The 20,895-nt window shown below is 42.0% G+C and overlaps 3 protein-coding genes across 4 annotated transcripts; 2 read left to right on the top strand and 1 right to left on the bottom strand.

Annotated features, from left to right (window-relative positions):
- The first annotated feature begins 320 nt into the window (after positions 1-320).
- LOC137789207 (serine-rich adhesin for platelets-like) lies at positions 321-5,649 on the top strand. Its single transcript, XM_068582524.1, has 7 exons — positions 321-326; positions 1,113-3,125; positions 3,333-3,378; positions 3,688-3,783; positions 3,861-3,980; positions 4,506-4,577; positions 5,095-5,649. The coding sequence occupies exons 2-7, from the start codon at positions 1,143-1,145 to the stop codon at positions 5,142-5,144; spliced, it is 2,367 nt and encodes a 788-aa protein (XP_068438625.1). The 5' UTR covers positions 321-326; positions 1,113-1,142; the 3' UTR covers positions 5,145-5,649.
- Positions 5,650-5,842: 193 nt separating this feature from the next.
- eif3c (eukaryotic translation initiation factor 3, subunit C) lies at positions 5,843-15,186 on the top strand. Of its 2 annotated transcripts, none has more exons than XM_068583202.1 (23): positions 5,843-6,000; positions 6,714-6,831; positions 6,918-6,983; positions 7,076-7,265; positions 7,444-7,569; positions 7,845-7,896; positions 8,250-8,374; positions 8,480-8,610; positions 9,119-9,266; positions 9,447-9,550; positions 9,833-9,974; positions 10,220-10,345; positions 10,596-10,689; positions 10,863-11,386; positions 11,595-11,819; positions 11,901-12,092; positions 12,832-13,003; positions 13,087-13,246; positions 13,392-13,457; positions 13,695-13,782; positions 13,874-14,039; positions 14,170-14,211; positions 14,563-15,186. In XM_068583202.1, exons 2-23 carry the CDS (start codon positions 6,734-6,736, stop codon positions 14,823-14,825), a joined length of 3,300 nt encoding a protein of 1,099 aa, XP_068439303.1. In that variant the 5' UTR covers positions 5,843-6,000; positions 6,714-6,733; the 3' UTR covers positions 14,826-15,186. The 2 variants fall into 2 exon arrangements, with proteins under 2 accessions (XP_068439303.1, XP_068439304.1); XM_068583203.1 differs by having other exon boundaries at positions 5,863-5,996.
- On the bottom strand, positions 15,144-19,023 carry prodh2 (proline dehydrogenase 2). Its single transcript, XM_068583204.1, has 10 exons — positions 18,799-19,023; positions 18,379-18,569; positions 17,811-17,937; positions 17,385-17,456; positions 17,163-17,243; positions 16,927-17,070; positions 16,624-16,790; positions 16,081-16,191; positions 15,806-15,894; positions 15,144-15,613 (listed from the first exon to the last, which is right to left on the bottom strand). Exons 1-10 carry the CDS (start codon positions 19,021-19,023, stop codon positions 15,435-15,437), a joined length of 1,386 nt encoding a protein of 461 aa, XP_068439305.1. The 3' UTR covers positions 15,144-15,434.
- Between the last annotated feature and the right edge of the window lie 1,872 nt (positions 19,024-20,895).

Raw genomic sequence — 20,895 nt, 5'->3', positions numbered from 1 at the left:
ATGTACTAGACACAGCATAGAAAGGAGGGGCATGCTGGGAAGGTCCATGGATGAAAGGAAGAGAGCTAAGTAGTATACTAGAAAGGGCATCTTGTAAACTGGGAAGAATGTGCTTGACATGTTTTATACGAGCAACAGAACGGATTAGGAAAGTGTAGTGGTTGGGAACCGGAAGATGGCAGTAATGCAACAACAACAAAATGCAAGCTGCCGCTAAACACTACAGAAGAAGAAGACGAAGCAGAAGCACGACGAGTCCTCTCTTTTGAACTCACGAAGAAGAATCCTTCGTCTGTGATTGGTTAGAATCATCCAATCAGCGTGAGGTAAGCAAACATCGTTTGAACCAGAGCGGCGCTGCAGCGGTTTGGTGAGGGACTTTTTAATGTTGTTTTTGACAGTTAACAAGGATCAAATCGAAAACGGAATAGTCAAAGTATGTTCACGTCTGTAAACCTCCGTCAATAAGCGCCGATTGAAAGGCAGGTCAACATGGTTTCCGGTCTCCCAAGTAACGTGTCCAAGCTAGCGCGAGTTTAGCCTCGAGCATAACGTTACTAACGTCACTTTGACCTCTCAACGTATAGCTTTAGCTGGCAATGTTTTTTTTCACGCTGTGCATGTTCCCTGCGATTACCTGCGCTCCTTCTGAGATATTGCAACATAATGTGTTTTCCGCCTTTATAAAGCAGTCAAACAGCGTGATCATATTAGGCTGTTCGAGATGAGCCAGTTCTGTGACTTCCTGTCAGCCTAAAACTGTCCGACTTAATCGCAGTTTTTTGTCAACGCCTCCTGCTGCGGCCGCCTGCTCTCGTCTGGATTCCAGAGATTTAAGCTCTTTTGAACTAGCCTAATGTGTGGTTGACATCGCATGGTCGTGGCTTTATCTTCATAATGAACAAAACATTTTGTGTTTTGAATTGTATTTTGTACCCACTTGCTATTTTTACTAACTAGTCTAGTCTAGATTTTTTTTACACTAACATAAACCAGTTGTAAAGCCAGTTTGGTGTCAGAGCTGGCAATAATTGTGACATTTTTGTGTTGTAACAACATCATCTGGTCATATACAAGCAAAAATATATGTTGTGCTAATTATATCGCTGCAGGCTTGGAGGATCGGAGCTGACGGGTGGAAAATGTCTTTAAATGGTTCGGCAGCTCCTGTGTTCTGGCTCAAGGATGAGTGCTTTCCAGATGTTTCCCTACTTGATGATACATGCGGTTCACCTTTTCCTGGCAGCATGCCTGCTACACCTGTAACAGCCGGACCTATAAACAGCAGGTTTACCTCTCTCCAGCCTTCCCAGTTGAGTTTCTCCACCGATTTAAACACCACTGCTCAAATACCCTGCACTCAGTTAAAGTCCCGGGATCTTCTCAAATCTAAATTAAGCAGCCCTAAAGTGGAGAGTCAGACTTTTAATGCTAAACCTTCAAGACAGACTGGCCCAGAAACGTCGGAAACAAGCTCAAGTCACGATGCTCAAGAAAACAATTCTGAAGTGCACTCTCAACATAATAGGACAGAAAATACCGACCCAGATGAGAAGATGGTTGATCTATCTGAGAATATGTTTGCTGGTATGCGCTGGATGGATGGCCGATTCTGCCCAGAAATTACTCTCCTTGATCTCACACGTGAATCAGAGGTATCGCATGAAGGAGAATTGTCTTCTATGGAGGTCACACAGGAAAATATTTTTGAAAATCGTAGGCCTTCACTGGAGCCCAGTGACTCAAACATGGTAAAGATTCAAACATCAGCTGAAGAAACATTTGATACTCTTTCTTCAGATGTCACTCCCAACATAAATGACTCGAGTGCTGTGTCTGTTCAGTGTGCTGCATCACAGTTCTCAACTTCTGACTGCAACACCAGTTCAAAGAATGTCACTTTGGAGCTTCATGGTGAACCTCTGGTGACCTTGAGTGCTGCGGAAGCTAACAATGAAGAGCCGCTTACCAGCCTTGATGCTGAGTTGAGTAGCAAGAAGACACGACCAAGCCTAGAAACATCTGGGTCTTTGAACAGCATGCTAACCTCTCCCCAGTCCTCCCAGTTGAATTTCTCCCCCGATTTAAGCATCACTGATCCAATACCCTGCCCTATGAATACGACACTGGATCTTCCCCCATCTAATGAAAAATGTCCTAAAGCGGAGAGTAAGGCTACAGATCAGGCTACTTCATTCTCGAAGAACACAACTGAAACTTCCCTCGTTATGACTGAAACTTTCTCAGATGTGAAGGCAACCGGTCCTTCTGATATGCAGAACGTCACTATTGATAGACACAGTCTTCACAAATCTAGCAGCAATACTTTTTTAGGGGATGCGGTTGCTGCAATCGTTTGCCTCCAAAACAACACTTTCGATGCTAAACCCAAGCAGAATGACACAATATCCTTTTCTGAAACAAGTTCAAGTGACAGTTGCCGTAACACTTTCGACAATTCCACTCCTCACCTCTGTAATGCAACAAGTAGCCCTAACGAAATAAATTCTGAAGCCCAAACTTCAGATCATAAAGGAACATTTTCTAATACCAAGATGGTTGACACCCCTGAGAGTACGTTTGAAGTTAATCCAGCTGTTGAGGTGGCTTCTGGAGTTGGCCAATATGAGACTATGGATCGATCAAAGTCAGGTCTTCCTTTGACAGATGGTCTCTCTGACACTCCGGGCCATCAAAACATGGATGTGAAGAATAACAAAGCAAACTCATTCAATTTGGATGAAAGTCTAGATTTAAGAGCAGACCATGTGTCCACATCAACACCAATGACTACCAGTAGCATTGTAAGCATCAGCATACAGCAAACGTACCGGAACAAAACCATTATGGGACAGAAAAGGCTGTATGGGGACGGTGCCAGTAAGCCAGATAGTCAGTTCCCATCAGATGTACCATCAAACATCGCCTGTGAACGAAAAACGTTCTTGGCACATCCAGCTGCTAAATCCCTTCTGCCTCCTTCGAGAGCTGCATCCCAGCTGTTGAGATACAAGCCAGCCTCCACCACACTTTCAGGAAGGTTTGATGCGTTGACATCAAGCCTGCCCATGACGAGGCAAAGAACCCAAGCTTTGAGAAACTCTGCTGTTCCAAATGCTCCCCAGGTAAAATGAATTATTTTCTTGTAAACCATGAAGTGTACAAAAGAGTGACAGCAGATTATGTTTAAGGAAATTGATTAAGTGAACTCAATTGACAATGTCCGTTACAACCAAACCCACTTTTTTTTCATGAGCAAAACCAGAAGACAAGCATTAACTGTATGTACTGATGTCTGTTGATGACTATTCCTCTGTTCTTGTGTATTTAAGACCTCGGGAATACCCTGCTTTTCTAAGTTGCGCCCTTCAACAACAGGTAGGTGGTGTGTTTATTATTTTTAGAAATGGCTTCGTGGGTTGCAGTTGTATGCTTCATACATCTTGATGAGAAGGGAAAGATCTTTGCACTTTATGAGCAAATGTTACAATTTGTGAAGTGTTATTTTTAGACAAAGAACTCAGTGTTTTTGGTCTTGCTCTACAAACGTATGTCATTTCTATGCAGTTGTATTTCTGAGCCACGATAGTAAACGGTGAACAAACAAAAAGGAATTGCTAGCAAGACAATGAATTAACATGAATTTCAATGTAATAGTATGTTTTTCCCCCTTTTTTTAAACACAAGCAGCTACTAACCTGAGGTCCCCTAGGACAACGACTTCACACACACGGCAATCCCTATCTCAAAATGTATTGCCAGTGACAAAAAGAAAGAGAATAGGTAAAAATGCATTCAGTTCTTTAACTTTCTGACTTTATTTCTAAATTACTTACCGGTTCTTTATTGCATGCTTTCAGATGCTGCAGTGGCAGCCAGTACTGCTGCTGAAACCTCTGGCAATGCTGTTAGCAGACCCAGAGCCCTGAAACAGCCTGCGAGCAGCCATAGAGCTCTGCTCACGAAAACAAAAGGCCAAGGTAAGCTGAGGGAATGCACGGCTAAGGCCACTGGAGGTTGTTTGGGTCTAATTAAATCCAACATCTGAGCCTAATAACCTATTTGGTATATTATCAAATGGACCTGTTTGTGAGGCTATAGGCTGAACATCTGCATATCAAGTTGTGGTTACGATTAATTTGACAACAACTAATGAAGGTTTAATGTTTGTGGATGCTTCAAAAGTTTTGTTTACATCAATAGTGTCAGTTAAATAAATTATAAACATACTTTTGATGCATCATAATCTGCTTATTGTACTCTTAAATTATAGTAATACACACAGTAATCATATTATCATGATGATGCATTATAAGTGTAATGCATTATACAATACATGGGCGTGATAGAAAGTGATAATCTCAAACTGGTAACTGTGGATAATAGCAGAAGTAATGTAGGGAAGTTATATATCAGGTAGCCACATTCAGTTATCCAAGTTTTATATACAGACAATAAAAAGCAGACCTGTCCTCAGTAATGTAATGATTAAAATTGTGTTGCAGATTGCGCCAACTGTGTCATGCTTGAACGGAGACTCAAAATGCAATCCGCAGAAATACGGAAACTCAAAGAAGGTAAGTCTAGTTACTGTGGTTTTATCTATAATAAAGTGTATTAATAATGACTTTGAAAACAACATTCTCCAATGTTCAAGAATTGAAAAAATATCAGTGCCTTTTACAATCCCTCTGGTCACTTTTTCTGTATCAAATAGTTGCCTCAGTAATGACCTCAGATGGGTATAGGTGGACTCTGTCCCAGGTTGGTTATAGCAGAGTTGCACTTGGTTTAGATTATGTTGTTGCAGATTAATATATTGTTCTTACTTCCAAACTGAGGATTTTTAGATGAATAAAGTATTTAACTCATTTGTTTGGATGCAATAGTTGGGCTATTAGGCAATGTCATACCTGTAACACGGTTAAGCACTGTTCAACCCAAACTTCCATTAGTAAACCTAAAAATCCCATCTTGTCCTCTTGGTGTTTCTTTGGTTTGGTCTTATAAATATGTCAAGCTCCCACTTACAATTATTATAGATTGTCCCATGTTTACAATTGTTATTAATGCAACTATCCATTTTTTTTCCAGAGCTGCTGAAGAAAAAGGACAAGGCTTTTAAAAATGAAAAACAAGTTTGAGTCCTCAACGGTCATCCCTATTACAGCTCATTGTAAATAACTGTGTATAAGAAACTACTGTACCAGCATGCAGGAATGATCATATCGATCATGTTTAGTTTTAGTGTGTGTGTGTGTGTGTGTGTGTGTGTGTGTGTGTGTGTGTGTGTGTGTGTGTGTGTGTGTGTGTGTGTGTGTGTGTGTGTGTGTGTGTGTGTGTGTGTGTGTGTGTGTGTGTGTGTGTGGTGTGTGTGTGTGTGTGTGGTGTGTGTGTCGTTGCAATTCTACTTTGACGAATTGGATAATTATATTCCAATTACATTCACTTATTCCAATTATTAACAGCCCTGTTATTCTAACCCTGAATAATAGGTGAATATATTGTGTGTGTGTGTTGCAATGTCAAAACACTGATAATATAGCATTTCAGTACTTGCCATTTGTGTATATTTTAATGACAAAATAAAACCTAAGCTTCTTAGACTTTCATATGGATTTGAATTAAAAAATGTGTGAATTATCAGAAGAGTTGATTGTGCTTTGTTTATTAATACCATCTCGTTTACAAATCTCTGACTTTATACATATTAGATTCACGTTTTTACGTCTGGTGAACTTTACGTTTCCCCCGCTGGGTGGCAACATAACGTTAACCTCGGCCTGTTGCTGTCGTCCCTCTGCCGTAAACCACCCCTGTGCTCTGCCGTAAACCACCCCTGTCCGTGCTTCCTCGCGCAAGGCTACTTCCTTTCCTGACGCAAGCGCCCGGCGAGGCTGTTAGCACGCCTTTATTTGTAGCCGTTTTACCGCAAAACTGGATTTCAAAACGATTCCAGTAAGGCAGACACACCGCAAGATAACTTTCACAAGGACGTAGGTGAGCATGTCTCAATGTTTTATTAAATGACGGGCGATTTAACTTCGCTTTTATGTTATTTAAGGTAACAGGCTACACACGCGAGGAGGCCCCTTGCCCTATAAATCGTTAGCTTAGCAACAACCGCCGCGCCACGTTAGTGTTCGCGTTGTAGCATCAGATGGAAATCTCGTTAATTTAAAGTCTACGGTCTCTGGGTTTAAATCAAACTAAAACGTACCGTACAAAACTTGTAGCTGCAACCAAATGTTAATGTTAAGTTTAATTGACTACTTGTAATCCACATGTCAGCACAAAACGGCGACTGTTGTCGTTGCTTATATCAGATCATAGAGGGACAGACTTTACCATTTGTCTGAAAACTGCATAACTTTTGAACTAACGTGAAATCTGTTTGTATGTCAGTTCTTTCTTGAATGATCTGTTGTCCATTATTGAAACAATACAAGCGAACACTAGTTTCTTAGTGGCTAGTTCTAATCGTGTGTGTGTGTGCGCGCGCGTGTGTGTTTGTGTGTGATGTATATCTCGCACCAGCAACAAACTGAATTGTCCTTGTCTTAAGATGAGCACAGCACATTTTTAGGAAATTTAGTTTTCATGCAGATCTGACAAGTAATAGAAAGCTAAGCGTATCATGCAGCACATATTTTTAAAATATCAGGTGCAATTTTGTTTATTATTCCTCACATATCTTAATTGTGTCTTCACAGATTGACCACTTCGTTCAGCAATGTCTCGTTTCTTTGCCACCGGGTCTGACAGCGAGTCAGAGGAGTCCTCATCTGCTGATGAGATCACTCCTAAAGCACCCGGAGGAACTTACAAGCAGTTAGTAAAATTTACAATGAAACCTATCATCAAGACTTAGATTTTACTTTTTGTAGAAATCTCACACACTTGTATTGTTTTCACAGGTCGTTGCTTCATAGTGATGATGAGGAGGACACTAAGAGAGTGGTGCGCAGCGCAAAAGACAAAAGGTTGGTGTGGTATCTTTTTAAGCAGCTTATCTTAAAAACTGTACAGATGCTCTTATCAGGTTTTGGTGTGTAATCATTCTTGTGTCTCTTAGGTTTGAGGAGTTGACCAACCTTATCAAGACAATCCGAAATGCCATGAAGATTCGCGACATGTCCAAATGTCTGGAGGAGTTTGAGCAGTTATGTCGAGCCTTCCTCAAAAGCAAGACTATAGTGGACAAAGAGGGTGTTCCCCCGTTCTATATCCGTCTTCTTGCCGACTTGGAGGACTACCTGAACCAGGTCAGTAGCTCAAAGTGAAACCACAACTCGAAAAATACCAACACTGTAATTTAACAATTTTTTGCTTTGCCTGCTGCAAACCAAGTCTGTTATCCTTGATTCCCAGTCCGACACAATTCCTATAAAAGTCCCCACTTTTCCAGTGTAATAGAAATAATCAACATTATTTTCTTTCCAGCTTTGGGAGGACAAAGAGGGCAAGAAGAAGATGAACAAAAACAACGCAAAAGCCCTCAGTACACTACGTCAGAAGATCCGCAAGTACAACAGAGATTACGAAACAGAAGTGGCTGCATACAAGGAGGTAAATCAGGAAACTGTCAGTGGTTCTAAATGTTGCTAGTTCTGGAATTTTAACTACATTTCTATAATGAAGTTAAAGGTTGAAGGCTTATGAAATGTGTAACATGGATCTGTGTGTGATAAAGGAAAAGAAAAGCCCTTGCCTATCATGCATTGTCACCACAGGTGCCGACCAAGCGGCTCAGTGTCCACCTTTCAGACTGTGGCGTTACTGGGAAGCTTTTGTGTGTGAAAGGTGGAAGTAAAATCGTATTGTCTTCTCTTCCTCTCTGTCAGAACCCACTGCAGTCTGCCGATGAAGAGGAGGAGAAGGAGGCAGGGGATTCTGGTAAGCTTGTTGTATGCACAGGTCATGTAATTAATTGTATCAATGTGAAAAAAATGAGTACAGTTTTATGAATCAATATTGTATTTGATCACAGGATCAACAGAAGTAGAATTATTTACAAATAGTGTTACAAACAATAGCGTTTACAAATTCCACTGAGAGAGTCTTAATTTACCAAAAGATAAAATCTTATTTTGAATTTACCACATATTAACCTTTTTTCATTCTGTGATTATTGCTGCTGCAAACATTAAAAAGTATGCCTGTATCACAGTTTTGAATGTTTAGACCTCATAATGATTAAATTGAATAAGTGCTCATCTCAAAATTCATCTGTACTTTTGTTATTCAAGGTTCCTCTTCTGATAGCAAGGGGGAGGATGGGGAAGATGGAGTGTCAGCCAAGGCCTTCCTGAAGAAAAAGCCGGAGTCTGTCCCTGATGCCAGCAAGTTCCTCAAGTCTGCTAAAGGATCCGGGGTAAGAGGCCAGCAAACCATATAAGAAGCGCTGCAGAGAAAGAACAATGAGTATTCTGCTGCAACATTTCTGATTCTAATGTGCTGTTTTTTTCTCCCTTGACAGGATGAGTCTTCTTCTAGTAGTGATGATGATGATGATGGAGACTGGGGCTCAGACACTGTTGACAGTGGCAGTGAGAGCTCAGATGATGGGGAGGAAAAGAGCGCTTCCCTGGCTGTGGTCTTCCTCAAGAAGTGAGTCTTCCTCTCTGCGTGGTTCTTCGTTGATACTTAAGACTTTTTGTTTTTTAAAGTATGTAGTGCCTGAGTATTGATTTGTTTTTTGACTGACAATTGTTCTCTTAATTTGATAATGTAAGTGCTTAACATATTTGGTAGATCTTTGCTTTTATTCATTGAAAATCAACAATTTAAAAGTAATCTGCAGTAATTTTTCCAAAATACAACATATAGACTAAAATAAAAAATAATCCCTCTATTTCATCACCTGTGACCCACTATAAGTGTTTGGTGTTGGTGTTTGGATTCTGCCATCTGCCTGTATTTTCTCTTGTTTTTATAGTTTGCTATGTTCTGAATGTTTCTGTGAGTCAGCAAGTGGAGCTCCAGCTAATGATAGTGTGCATGGTGTGCTTTGAATGCACTGTATGCAGCCCTATTAGGATCAAAATAAGATCAAGCTGTTATCATCACGGTGTCATGTATGTATACTTACCACCACACGCTCTGTCTCTGTCTTTAGGGCCCATGAGAGTGAGAAGTCCAGTGAAAAGAAGCTTGGGAAGAAGAAGAAACCCAAGAAAAAAGAGCGCCTTGAGGAGGAGGCTGAGGAGGAAGGCGCCGAGGAGGCCGAGGGAGGCTGGAAGAAAGTGAAAAGCGGTGCCCCAATGGTACAGGCACAAGAGATTAAGATTTCTCTTTTTATTACTTGTTTCTGCTACCAACATTGCTGATGATGAAAAAACAATACATGTATGCACTCTTTCATATTTGCTTTTGGCATAATGCCATATAATGTATTTTAACACAGTTTTCAGTATGTCAATTTCTATGATGCATGCTTTATTCAGGAAAAACCCAAGATGTTTGCCAAGGGCACAGAGATCAACGTACCAGTGGTGGTGAAGAAGCTGAATGAAATTCTGCAAGCAAGAGGCAAAAAGGGCACTGACAGGTAACATAGCATCATTCACTAAAGCTCCACTTCAGTAAAAAATATGACTACACACATCTTTCATAATAATTATACTCTTTAAAAAGAAAGTGCCAAGTAGGAGCCTTTCTTATACTCTTGCATATATGCTATTTGTCCTTGCAAGTGTTATATATCACAATGAATGAAAAGGCTTCGCACAAGTGACTCATACAATAATGTTAATCAGTGCAGAACATATTAAAAGTTAATGTAACTATTGAAATGATGGCAATTTCACCCCTTTTTCTCTCCCTCTAACAGGGCTGCCCAGATAGAACTTCTCCATGCGCTGGCAAACATCGCTGCTGAGAATAACTTGGGCCAAGGTGTCCTGGTCAAGATTAAGTTCAACATCATCGCCTCTCTGTATGACTACAACCCCAATTTGGCAGCATTTATGAAGGTAGGCATCATTCTTTCTAAATGTTGAATTCAGAATTTGTACCTATTAGAAGTTAAACAGTTTAGTGTTGTTAAAATTCCTTAAAGATCCAATGTCCATGTTTGTTTTATATTGATAATAAAAGAAACATTGACATTTATTAAAGTATTTTATGTGTAAATGATGTTGAATGCTTTAATGCAAAACAGTGTCAGATCTCTGACCGTGGTGTTTTTAAATTAATTGTTCTGACTCTTCGTCCTAAGCCCGATATGTGGAAGAAGTGCCTGGAATGTATAGATGAGCTGCTGGACATCCTGTTTGAACACAGCGACATCTTCATCGGGGAGAACATTGCAGAGGACAGCGAGAGTCTGATTATCTCAGACCAGGTATCCCATTTTCTTTTCTTTTACAATTCTGGTCTTCTTGGGTGGCGCTTGTGTCCATGATCTGCATGTTATGAGCATTGTCCGCATTATATAAATTGATGGGGAGTTGTCATTTGTCCTAAACTTACATGGAAATGGTTTACCTTTTGCACAACCTGCAGTCTTTTTCAGGTTGTCTTGTAAGCCCAGAGAGAGGACGGTGTCGCAATAAAAAATTATATGTATTGCTTTATTTGTGTGTGTTTGTCAGCCATTCAGGGTCCGTGGGTGCATTTTAACGTTGGTAGAGAGGATGGATGAAGAATTTACCAAGATCATGCAGAACACTGATCCCCATTCACAAGGTGAGCTATACCAGAAAACAGACAAGTTACATTTTTAATTGAGTATCATTATTTTAGATGTGAAAATAAATCGAAGTATTAGAAAATGATGTTGTAGGAATGCCTCAAGGGCATTTCTGCATCACGTGATGTTTTTTTAAATCTTTCTAGTTTCTTCTCCACTTTTTCTCCAGAATATGTTGACAATCTGAAAGACGAGGGACACGTTTGTGGCATCATTGATAGGCTGCTTGACTACATGGAGAACAAGGGCAGCACAGAGGAGATTTGCCGCATCTACCTTCGTAGAATCATGCACACCTACTACAAGTTTGACTATAAGGCTCACCGGCGCAGCCTGGGCCTTCAGGACGAGCCCAAGGATGAGTCCAAGGATGAGTCCAAGGACGAGCCCAAGGTAGAGTCTAAGAACGAGCCCAAGGTAGAGTTCAAGAACGAGCCCAAGGAAGTGTCTAACGACGAGCCCAAGGAAGTGTCTAACGACGAGCCCAAGGAAGTGTCTAACGACGAGCCCAAGGAAGTGTCTAACGCCGAGCCCAAGGAAGTGTCTAACGCCGAGCCCAAGGAAGTGTCTAACGCCGAGCCCAAGGAAGTGTCTAACGACGAGCCCAAGGAAGTGTCTAACGACGAGCCCAAGGAAGTGTCTAACGACGAGCCCAAGGAAGTGTCTAACGACGAGTCCAAGGGAGAATCCAAGGTGAGAGAGGCACTTGTGTCCTTGTTTTGTGTGTGACAGAAGGACACTTATCTTGCATTACTATATTAGCAAGAAAGAGAGCAAAGTTTGTTTTCCTGGCAGACGTAATGTATGTGTTTTTAAAGTGTTTGCCTTGAGAAGAGCAGTTGTCGCTGTAAATTTATTAATGAGTATGAGGTGCTAAAATGTGTCTCTGTCTGTCATTTAGTCCGAGCAGGACCAGGGAGAAAGCGAGGGGGAGGACAGCGCTGTGATCATGGACCGTCTCTGCAAGTTCATCTACTCCAAAGATCGCACCGACCGTATCCGTACCTGCGCCATCCTCTGCCACATCTACCACCACGCTCTGCATTCACGCTGGTACCAGGCCCGTGACCTGATGCTCATGAGCCATCTGCAGGACAACATCCAGCACGCTGATCCACCCGTACAGGTAGGCAAAATGCATTCATTGAGGGTTCATATGTTTTCTTTTGTAGCTTTGCATTTAAGTAATTTTTTTCCTCTCGTCTAGATCCTATACAACAGAACCATGGTGCAACTTGGCATTTGCGCATTTAGGCAGGGCATGATTAAAGATGCCCACAACGCCCTGTTGGACATCCAGTCCTCTGGCCGAGCGAAGGAGCTCCTAGGTCAGGGTTTGCTCATGAGGAACATGCAGGAGAGGAATGCAGAGCAGGAAAAGATTGAAAAGAGAAGACAAGTAAGTCTTGCATGAGCAGTTACCTTCAAGGCTGAATTATACTTCTGCAACTCCAACTACGGCTGGCCACGCAGTCGGATTGACAGACTCGTTTTGATTTTTAGTTCTACTGCGTTTTCCATACTCCAGAACAGCAGGTGGCGCAACGACTGTTTAGAGTCGACATGCACACCGACGTTCACAGGTATCTCCCTCAAGGAATTTATACTCCGTCAGACGGGTTTTCTAAATGCTGATATTTGTGGACCTCTTCAGCCAAACGTTCTTCAACGGGATCCATTGTTCGTGTTTCTCCTATGGCTTTTAAAAACAGCGATATAATGCTATGAAACCGGAAATGAGAGACTCAGAAAGGATGTGGTTAGCGGACCAATCACAGCCTTCCGGGCTGCGGACGGCTCGCGTAGCTTTGACGGATAGTCAGAAATTTGGGGTGACACACGCAAGCACGTAAAATGGACGATTTGACCACGCAAGGTCGGCCATGCGTGTCTTGCGTGCTTGCGTCTCTGCGTACAACCCGAGTATAAATCAGCCTTCAGGCTAAGATCATGTTGGTTTTTCCTGTTGATAACCTGTTGGTTTTAATCTGGCTTTGCTGACAAAGTTACATCTGAATTTCTGTTAAGTCCATGTCGCCCAGGCTCAAGGGGGAGGGCAATGTCAGCCTGTGATTTGGTCAATAACTTCAGTTCAAATTGAAGACCTTGTCATAGCATTGCCTTGACCTTCGTTACAGGTGCCATTCCACATGCACATCAACCTGGAGCTGCTGGAGTGTGTGTACCTGGTGTCAGCCATGCTGTTGGAAATCCCCTACATGGCCGCGCATGAGTTTGATGCGCGCCGCAGGATGATCAGCAAGCAGTTCCATCATCAGCTCAGGGTGGGAGAGAGACAGCCATTGCTCGGTACGCAACATATTCCCTAACAACTTGTTACACCACAACGTTTAATCCATATAAAAAATAACTGTAGCTCTCTTCGTTCTTAGGACCCCCAGAGAGCATGAGGGAGCATGTGGTGGCAGCCAGCAAGTCCATGAAGATGGGAGACTGGCGTACCTGCCACTCATTCATCATCAATGAGAAGATGAACAGTAAAGTCTGGGACCTGTTTCCCGAGACGCAGCGAGTGCGCAAAATGCTTGTGAGGTTAGCATCCACCGTTCTAACCATGTGCTTAATTGATTTATGTATTATCTTTTAAATATTAAAGGGACTTAATTTGCTTCATATCAATTTAATCATTGTGCTTCCCAACGTAATTTCAACTTTCTTGGTTGTTGCCTTTTTATAGGAAGATCCAAGAAGAGTCACTGAGGACTTATCTGTTCACCTACAGCAGTGTATACGACTCCATCAGGTAAGCGCATGATGCCCCTGCAGTCACAGCTAAAGTATTGGTTTGTGTGGATCACTCTGCTTACAGCTAAAGCCCAAGTTTATATCCACTGGGACCAGAATTGTTTCTAATCCGCTGGTGCACTCCCTTCTAGTGTTAGTACGTAGTCATAAAAGATCAAGCGATGCTCAATTTAATCTCTATGAGAATTTGTATTGAGGGGAAAAAATAGTGATACGATGTCTGTCTGTCCTCCAGCATGGGGACGCTGTCTGACATGTTTGAGTTGGAGATACCTACAGTTCACAGCATCATTAGCAAGATGATCATCAACGAGGAGCTGATGGTGAGCTTCCATTGCATCTTTACGTGCATTCACTTTGTTTTATTTGCGCTTTTTATTGTGTTCTAAATGTTTTCTTTCCTCTTGCCAACAGGCGTCGCTCGACCAGCCCACACAGACCGTGGTGATGCACCGCACAGAGCCCACCTCCCTGCAGAACATGGCCCTGCAGCTGGCTGAGAAACTTGGCAGCTTGGTGGAGAACAATGAGCGTGTCTTCGACCTCAAGCAAGGCATCTATGGAGGATACTTCAACAGAGGTGAGTTTGGATAACTGTATGAAATGTATACCATATATGCGTACATGTTGTGTACACATCAATTACCGGTTCTTATCATTATGGGTTGAAAACACATGGAAACAATGATGACGTGTTCTTTGCATTACAGATCAGAAAGGTGGCTACCAACAGAACAAATCTTACAACAGAGGTATGTTACTCCATTTAAACTGTAACTAACCTTGAATAAATGTAAGGTCACTGGTTGGGTTCTGTCCGAACAGGAAAAGTTCATTGTGGTTTCTTACGGCTCCACTGGAAGGCGCAGTGAAACACCTTCTGTCATAGAGACGGGAGATATAATATATGTAATATTGAAGCTATTTGACCATCAAACAGCTCTGAAGAAGCCTACTCGCAGCTATGGCTAATTTTAAATAGTTTAATTTGGAATTGCGTGCAAACCATTAAATCAATGTCGGATTAGGTGAATTGCTTGTTGTCATTAAATCCTGACATGTAGACACTTGATGATTGTCTTTTTCTCTTTCCGTGTTTACAGATCAGAAAGGTGGTTACCAGCAGAATAGGGGCGGCTACAATCGAGGCGGCTACAGAAATCAAAACTACCAAAATCACCAGGACGGTCACCAAAACCACCAGGGCGGCCATGGGGGCGGTTACCAGGGCGGCCATGGGGGCGGTTACAAGGGCGGCCACGGCGGAGGTTACCAGGGCGGACACCAGAACCACAGCGGAGGTTACCAGGGCGGACACCAAAACCACGGCGGCGGTTATCAGGGCGGACACCAGAGCAACTACTGAGCTTGAAACATGCGGCTTTCAGTCTCTCCAGCTGAACGACTCTTCATTCCATGACCGTAACACCAATCTAGGTTTCTGTGCTCAACACTTTGCTTTGGGCTTTTTCCTTCATTTGACTCAAAACCGCTTACAGTTGATGATGAAACGGCTGAATATTTTTGCAGCAAAAGCCCTTCCCACTGCAACTGAGTGTAGTATTTCAGTACGGCCAACTTCTTTGGACAAAAGAGTTTTCAAGTTATCATTGCTAGTAGAAAATTATATAATAAAGGCATTGCAGTGGGACTGGCTTATGGCTGTAAGTTTAGTGCCAGATGTTTCAAGTATTGTTGACTTATCTAATAAACAATTACAACAAGTACATGTGTGTTTTGTTTTTATTTTTATATGAATTTAATTCAAGGACCATGTTAAAGCAGGAAACAAAGAGATGTAGAGTTAAATTCTTCCACACTGTCAGTGAAAATCATTAACATTAAGGCTCAATGATTATAGTGGACGGAGTCTGTATAAATTGAATTTGCAAATAAATATGGGTCTTTAAGACTTCAATGTCTAATCCACCCATTTTGATTGAAGGTGTGAAGGGCTTTCCCTCTTCGCAGTGGCCTAATGGCTGCCTCGCCTCAGGCCCAGTCTCCTGTAGAGCTCTTGCCTCAGCAGGTCCCTCTCTTTGCGAATTCCCTGCAATACGATGCGATTCTCCTGAGCCCGACGCACCAGGTAGGGTAGCGTGTCATCCACTGAGCCGTATGGCACTGACTTGTATACTGCATAACCCTCCTTCGCTGCAGGGAAGAGGAGAGGGTGTTTTAGCATTGCATTCATGCGCAGAGTATTTTAAATGAAGAGGTGGTCGGAGCAGCTGGCTGACAGCTGGACGTTTGCAAGTTCAGTCCTTCAACTGTAGTTGAAAAAGACAAGCAGGAGCTCTTGCAGAAAGTGTGATTGTAAAGAATGCCAGTTGAGGCAAGGCTCACCCAGTGTGAGGGAGACATGATCACACATGCCCAGAAGCTGGCCGAAACACACTGAGCCTCCATCATTGTCCATCCCCAACTCCTCCATTCTGAAGATGACATACACAATAGCTGCATCATGTCCTGCAGCAGGATTAGAAGAGGACTCATAATAACATTGTCAGGGGGTTTCATGCAACTTTTTTGGATGTGAAATCTGTGGAGAGGAAGGAAGCAGAAAAACTAATTCATGCCACAAAGTTCACGCGCAGTATTTTCATATCACGTGGTCTAACCGTTTGGCGGCTCGTCTCACGGACTCCTCGTTGTGAGTGGCGACTATGATCCTGTAGCGCTCGGGTTTCTGCAAGATGGCTTCCAGCATCACATCCAGTGAGCCGTTGTAACTGCACAAACACACGAACATTAAATAGATCAGACGTGTGGGAATCAAGTTAAGTGTCATAAACGATCATCGTATTTGCAACAGAGTCTTGCAGAGATGAAGTGTTTTTGTAGGCCAAACTGGAAGTTTGCGTCACGTGACGAAAAGCCTTTGGCTTGTTTCTGATATATTTTATGCTAGAGAACACAACTTTGAACATCTCTTAAACTTGTGTTAACCACAGACCTTAATTCAGGCATCTAACCCAATACCCATTACAAAAAGACTTTCAGACGAGGAAACCAGAAGTTTACTCAATGCAACAGACACAGCTATTGCTCCTGATTAAAAGCTTTATGTTCATTGATACCACTGATGAAACTCAGACGAGTGCTAGTTTTTTGCTTTATCTGGGATGCCTGGTTGTGAGTAATGGCCACTTCTTCTTTTCCACCTGTCATTGGTGTCCTCCCAGCTCTGGTGGACGGGGTCCAGACGACCCTCTTTCTCCGCCAGCTTCCTCTCTTTGTCCATGTAGGCTCCTCGTACCAGCTTGACCCCCAGACAGAAACCCTCATCCTTTGAAAGCCGCAGAGCTTCTAACAGGAGAGATCTTGACTCCTGGAAGACAGACAGTGAGGGGAAAATCACTTAATGTAAGAACATCTCTAGTCTTATTAACTACGGTATTCAGTCCAATTTTAAATTCTTCTTTTTTACATTTGTAAAAAATGAAAAGAAAACAAATCATATTTGCCTTGAGGTAACACTGATATGTGTTCCAAATCCAGGCACCATCTTTGTTGAACTTCTTCATCATAGCCATGGTGACAAGAGAGAGGGCGGGATTCATGTAGGTGTACTCTGCATCAACCAGGACTCTGACTTTGTTCACGCTTGCCTAAAAAAGCACAAAGGATTTCTAAAATGAAGTTAATTGCAAAACAATGTCAGTTCGATGCAGTTCTTCCATGAACTTCCCTTCACATGTACCTCTGCTATTGTGTTGAGTCTCTGCAGGCCACAGAGAAAATGGGCAACTTCACTTTCATTTAAACCAGGAAATTCGATTGGCTGAAAGAGGCAGTTTCAGACAAAAGGTCAGAGGTCATGTAACATTTAATTGAACAGAATCATCTTTATCAACTCTGTAAATCTTCATACAAAAGGTCAGAGGTCTTTTGTATAAACTTAGGCAAAAGGAAAGTATCTGACCTCTCCATCCATTGCTCTGACAAGAAGATTCAGGTCATACGGGTGTCGGGTGATGAGGGTTGTGAGTTTCACCTTTACACAAGCAGAGAGAAAGACATAATAAGTCTCCACAAATTCCAAGTATGAACTGGAACAGGCCTGGAAACTAACCACTAAAGTGTGTGTTCTTATCTTTTTTTCCCATATATTTGAACTAAATTTAGTTACTGTTTGAAGTAAAAAAACCTGGGAATATCCCAAATGGTTTTCTTTACCAAAATAGTCCAAAAGCTTATCAGTGTACCTCCCCCTCCTCCTTTATTGAAAGAGGCAGTACATGAAAACTGACATTTCTTCCATAACATCTAATATCCAGTAAATATTACAGTAGTAGTTTAGTTGAAAATGGCTTGGAGAAGTAATTTCGTTGCAACGATATGAACTTACACACAGCTCCGGGCTGAGCAGAGCTGTGATCTTCAGCTGCATCATCGGGTCTTTGCTCCAGGCATTGCTGTGTGATATCCGCACACATTCCAACATGGCCTCCATGTTGTCGTCGTATCTATTCTCACTGGTGGTGACGAAAAAAGCAATAACTTTTTAACACTTCACTTTCACTTTTAAAACACCTGTGTGAACTTGTAAATGTGGGTTTCTAGTAGAATGAGGTGCAATATGTCAAACTGGGAGCCTTTTTAAATCAGCACTGAATTTGCAATAATAACATTATTATTATTACACCCGGCTCTCTTTTATTCAAACCCACCAAAGCTTGGTTCATGTGTAACCCCATTAATGTGAGCTAAGTCAGTCTAATTGCCCAAAAGAGGAGCATATTTAAGAATAACCAGAGCATCTCAACTGTTTCTTCTATCATCTATTTTTGTCTTTGAGGACACTTACAATGTGAAATGATGTTTATTTATTCATTTTTTTGCTGTTTGTTTCTATTTGGTGTGCTTTTCGATTTTGTCAAGCCTAAGCGCACAGAGCCATTCGAGATTTGTCGTACCCTGCGCTCTCTCCCAGATCTTCCTCGATTGGTACCGCCAGCATGGGCCTCAGTCCCAGCGAGCTCATCTTCTCCATGGATTGAGAGATCTCCTTCTCATTCTCACCGGCCACAAACTGGGCGTACACGGTGGGCCGCAGCAGAAAGGAGAACCCCCTCCTCCCCAGGAGGGAGCGTGCCACTGACAACAGCTGTAAGAAGCACGTACGTTTACTTGTAGTGTTTTTACAGTGTGGAATTGGTACTTTTATTTAAATGACGAATCAGAATACTTTCTCCACCACTCTCATTGTACATATTTGTCATGCATTCATAGTGCGCAATACAGAACTGTAAAAACAAGGAATCATAACAAGACAACACAGTCAATGCCTTGACAACATCCCTGTCAAGGAGAATATTACGAAGATCCATTCTTACCTTCCCACTGTTGTTGACAAGCACAGGGAAGGAACAGAGGTGGAAGATGCCCAGAGCGCGGAGCAGCTCACGCAAACTCTTCACCCTGAAGGCACTCGGCTCCTCAAAGGCCAGAGTCGCAGAGAGAAGGTCCGGCTGCTTGACCGCCACTGTCCTGGAGGCGCCAGTACCCAGCAGCCTCAGCGACAACACGCGAGGGAGTGACGGACGCAAGCGAGGCATCATCATCCCAGGAAAAGTATGTTTGTGTGTGTTTGTATCTCACTGGCTCAGCTTGCAGGTTGTGTCTCAAGGATTTGAAGTGAAGTATTAATATCTCTTTTTGTTGTGCTTTTGAGGTGTGCGTTGTTTGCTCACTGAGAAGACTGTGTCTGGAGAGTGTGTGTGTGTGTGTGTGTGTGTGTGTGTGTGTGTGTGTGTGTCAAAGAGACATGATCCCTCTGACTGCATAGTGAACATTGAATGATATTTGGTGTTTGAAACAAAGCAAAAACAAAACAGCATAAAGGAGACAGTACAAATTGAATTAGGTGTCTGTGAAGCTACCGAACATGTTTAAATTTGACAATAACATTGAAAAAAAGAACAAGTCTTTAAAATATGTCAGTATTTGAAAAACCTTACCCCACTTACCACAACTGACTCTCTGAAGACCTGAATGATGGAAATCTATGCAGATACAATTTGAAGTTTTGCGTGTGGTCCAGTAAAATCCATCCTCCCTTCATACGCTCACTGGTTAATGGATGACTAAAATCCAGCAAACATAAAGTTGACCCTTAGCATCAACCCACAAGCTTTTTTTTCTCCGTTTCTACAAAGTGGACTTTAAAGGTTCAATTTGTTGTTTAGAAAAAACATTTGTCATGTTGGATCCGTCATTTTTGCTCAAAGCTTTGGAATACATTTGGCTATAAAAGCCAACTCTCGTCTTCGATGAGGCGTTCAGATAGTAGCGCAATCAAAAAAAAAAGCAGGGTAGAATTCATCTGGTAGCATTTATAGTGATACAATAATTTTTGCCTTTTTAACAGTGAAACAGAGCTGCAGTTGTGGTCCTTAAAGGATATTGCAATAAGGATGTCTAAAAGTGGACATCGAACAGACGCTCCAGAGAGTTCAGTTCAGAGGGGTGTGGTGGTTAAACATGTTTTTCCAAAAAAGACCAAGCAAGGCAATCAGGAGAGAAAATGATTAACTGCTGCACATGGCAGTAGGCCCACTATCGAGGTCACTTCGGTCCAGACCTTGATATTTTTTAACTAAAGATAACTTCATTTTGGTGCCAACATTACTGACTGACCTAAATTGCTTGTGTTCATGTTTGTCTGCGTGAAAAGTGGAGGTGAAGCTTCTCATTTCTACAAAATATTTACTCAACACAGTGTTTTTTTAATTGTGTCCACAACTCGAGGAAACGAGGGAGCCAGTTGAAGCCTTGCAATCATTGCAATCTGATGATCCGGCCTGTCGGGAATCAAAGTGAAAGAGGACTTCTCTCTGAAGCAGTTTTGACAAAGAAACACACAGTCTGTGTAGATAAAAGGGATATTATCTAAGTATTTATTTCATCAAACAGAAGAGAGGTCAGAGCGTGTCATGGCTGATTTTGATATTTGTCTAAATGTTTTGCTGCAGTTCCAAAGAAAAGTTGGTCATTTTTGGTAATACCATCATTTACTTTCTTCCTAAGAAGATCAATACCACTTTCATATCTGTCCATTCAAATTGAAGCGAGGCCTATCAGTAGCATCTTGGGATAACATGCAGACCAGAAACAGCGGCACAGGTCTCATTCATTCATATGTTTTTCAGACTCAGGTGTAAAAACATCATGAGGTGGTTCTGTGGGACTTGCTGCTGGTTTCCTGGCAAGTCCCAGCACCTGTTGGTTATGGTTCAGCCATACGTCCCCTCCAATTACTGTTATATTTATAGTAGCTGTCTGTTACCAATATGTGACTCCCAAATAAGGACATTACTATATTTCCCAGAATAGATAAGCTTTGCTCTGATTTGTTTTTTTGGCAAATACAAACATCTTGATGACAACAAACCAATTGTGATGCAATTTTGGTTCAGTGTTTCAGTGAAATG

Source organism: Clinocottus analis, unplaced genomic scaffold, assembly GCF_023055335.1.
Source record: "Clinocottus analis isolate CAN_PGR_092001 unplaced genomic scaffold, fCliAna1.0.p SCAF_19, whole genome shotgun sequence".
In the NCBI taxonomy this organism is placed as follows: Eukaryota; Metazoa; Chordata; class Actinopteri; order Perciformes; family Cottidae; genus Clinocottus; species Clinocottus analis.
This window is presented reverse-complemented; position numbering and strand designations above follow the sequence as displayed.

Coding starts and splice junctions, on each gene's coding strand:
- LOC137789207 (XM_068582524.1), top strand. CDS start 1,143: ATGTCTTTAAATGGTTCGGCAGCTCCTGTGTTCTGGCTCAAGGATGAG. Junction 3,379..3,687: donor GTTGCGCCCTTCAACAACAG/GTAGGTGGTGTG, acceptor TTTAAACACAAG/CAGCTACTAACCTGAGGTCC. Junction 4,578..5,094: donor AATACGGAAACTCAAAGAAG/GTAAGTCTAGTT, acceptor TTTTTTTTCCAG/AGCTGCTGAAGAAAAAGGAC.
- eif3c (XM_068583202.1), top strand. CDS start 6,734: ATGTCTCGTTTCTTTGCCACCGGGTCTGACAGCGAGTCAGAGGAGTCC. Junction 9,975..10,219: donor ATTTGGCAGCATTTATGAAG/GTAGGCATCATT, acceptor CTTCGTCCTAAG/CCCGATATGTGGAAGAAGTG. Junction 11,387..11,594: donor AGTCCAAGGGAGAATCCAAG/GTGAGAGAGGCA, acceptor TCTGTCATTTAG/TCCGAGCAGGACCAGGGAGA.
- prodh2 (XM_068583204.1), bottom strand. CDS start 19,023: ATGATGCCTCGCTTGCGTCCGTCACTCCCTCGCGTGTTGTCGCTGAGG. Junction 17,071..17,162: donor GACTCAACACAATAGCAGAG/GTACATGTGAAG, acceptor GTGCTTTTTTAG/GCAAGCGTGAACAAAGTCAG. Junction 15,614..15,805: donor TCATGTCTCCCTCACACTGG/GTGAGCCTTGCC, acceptor TCTTCCCTGCAG/CGAAGGAGGGTTATGCAGTA.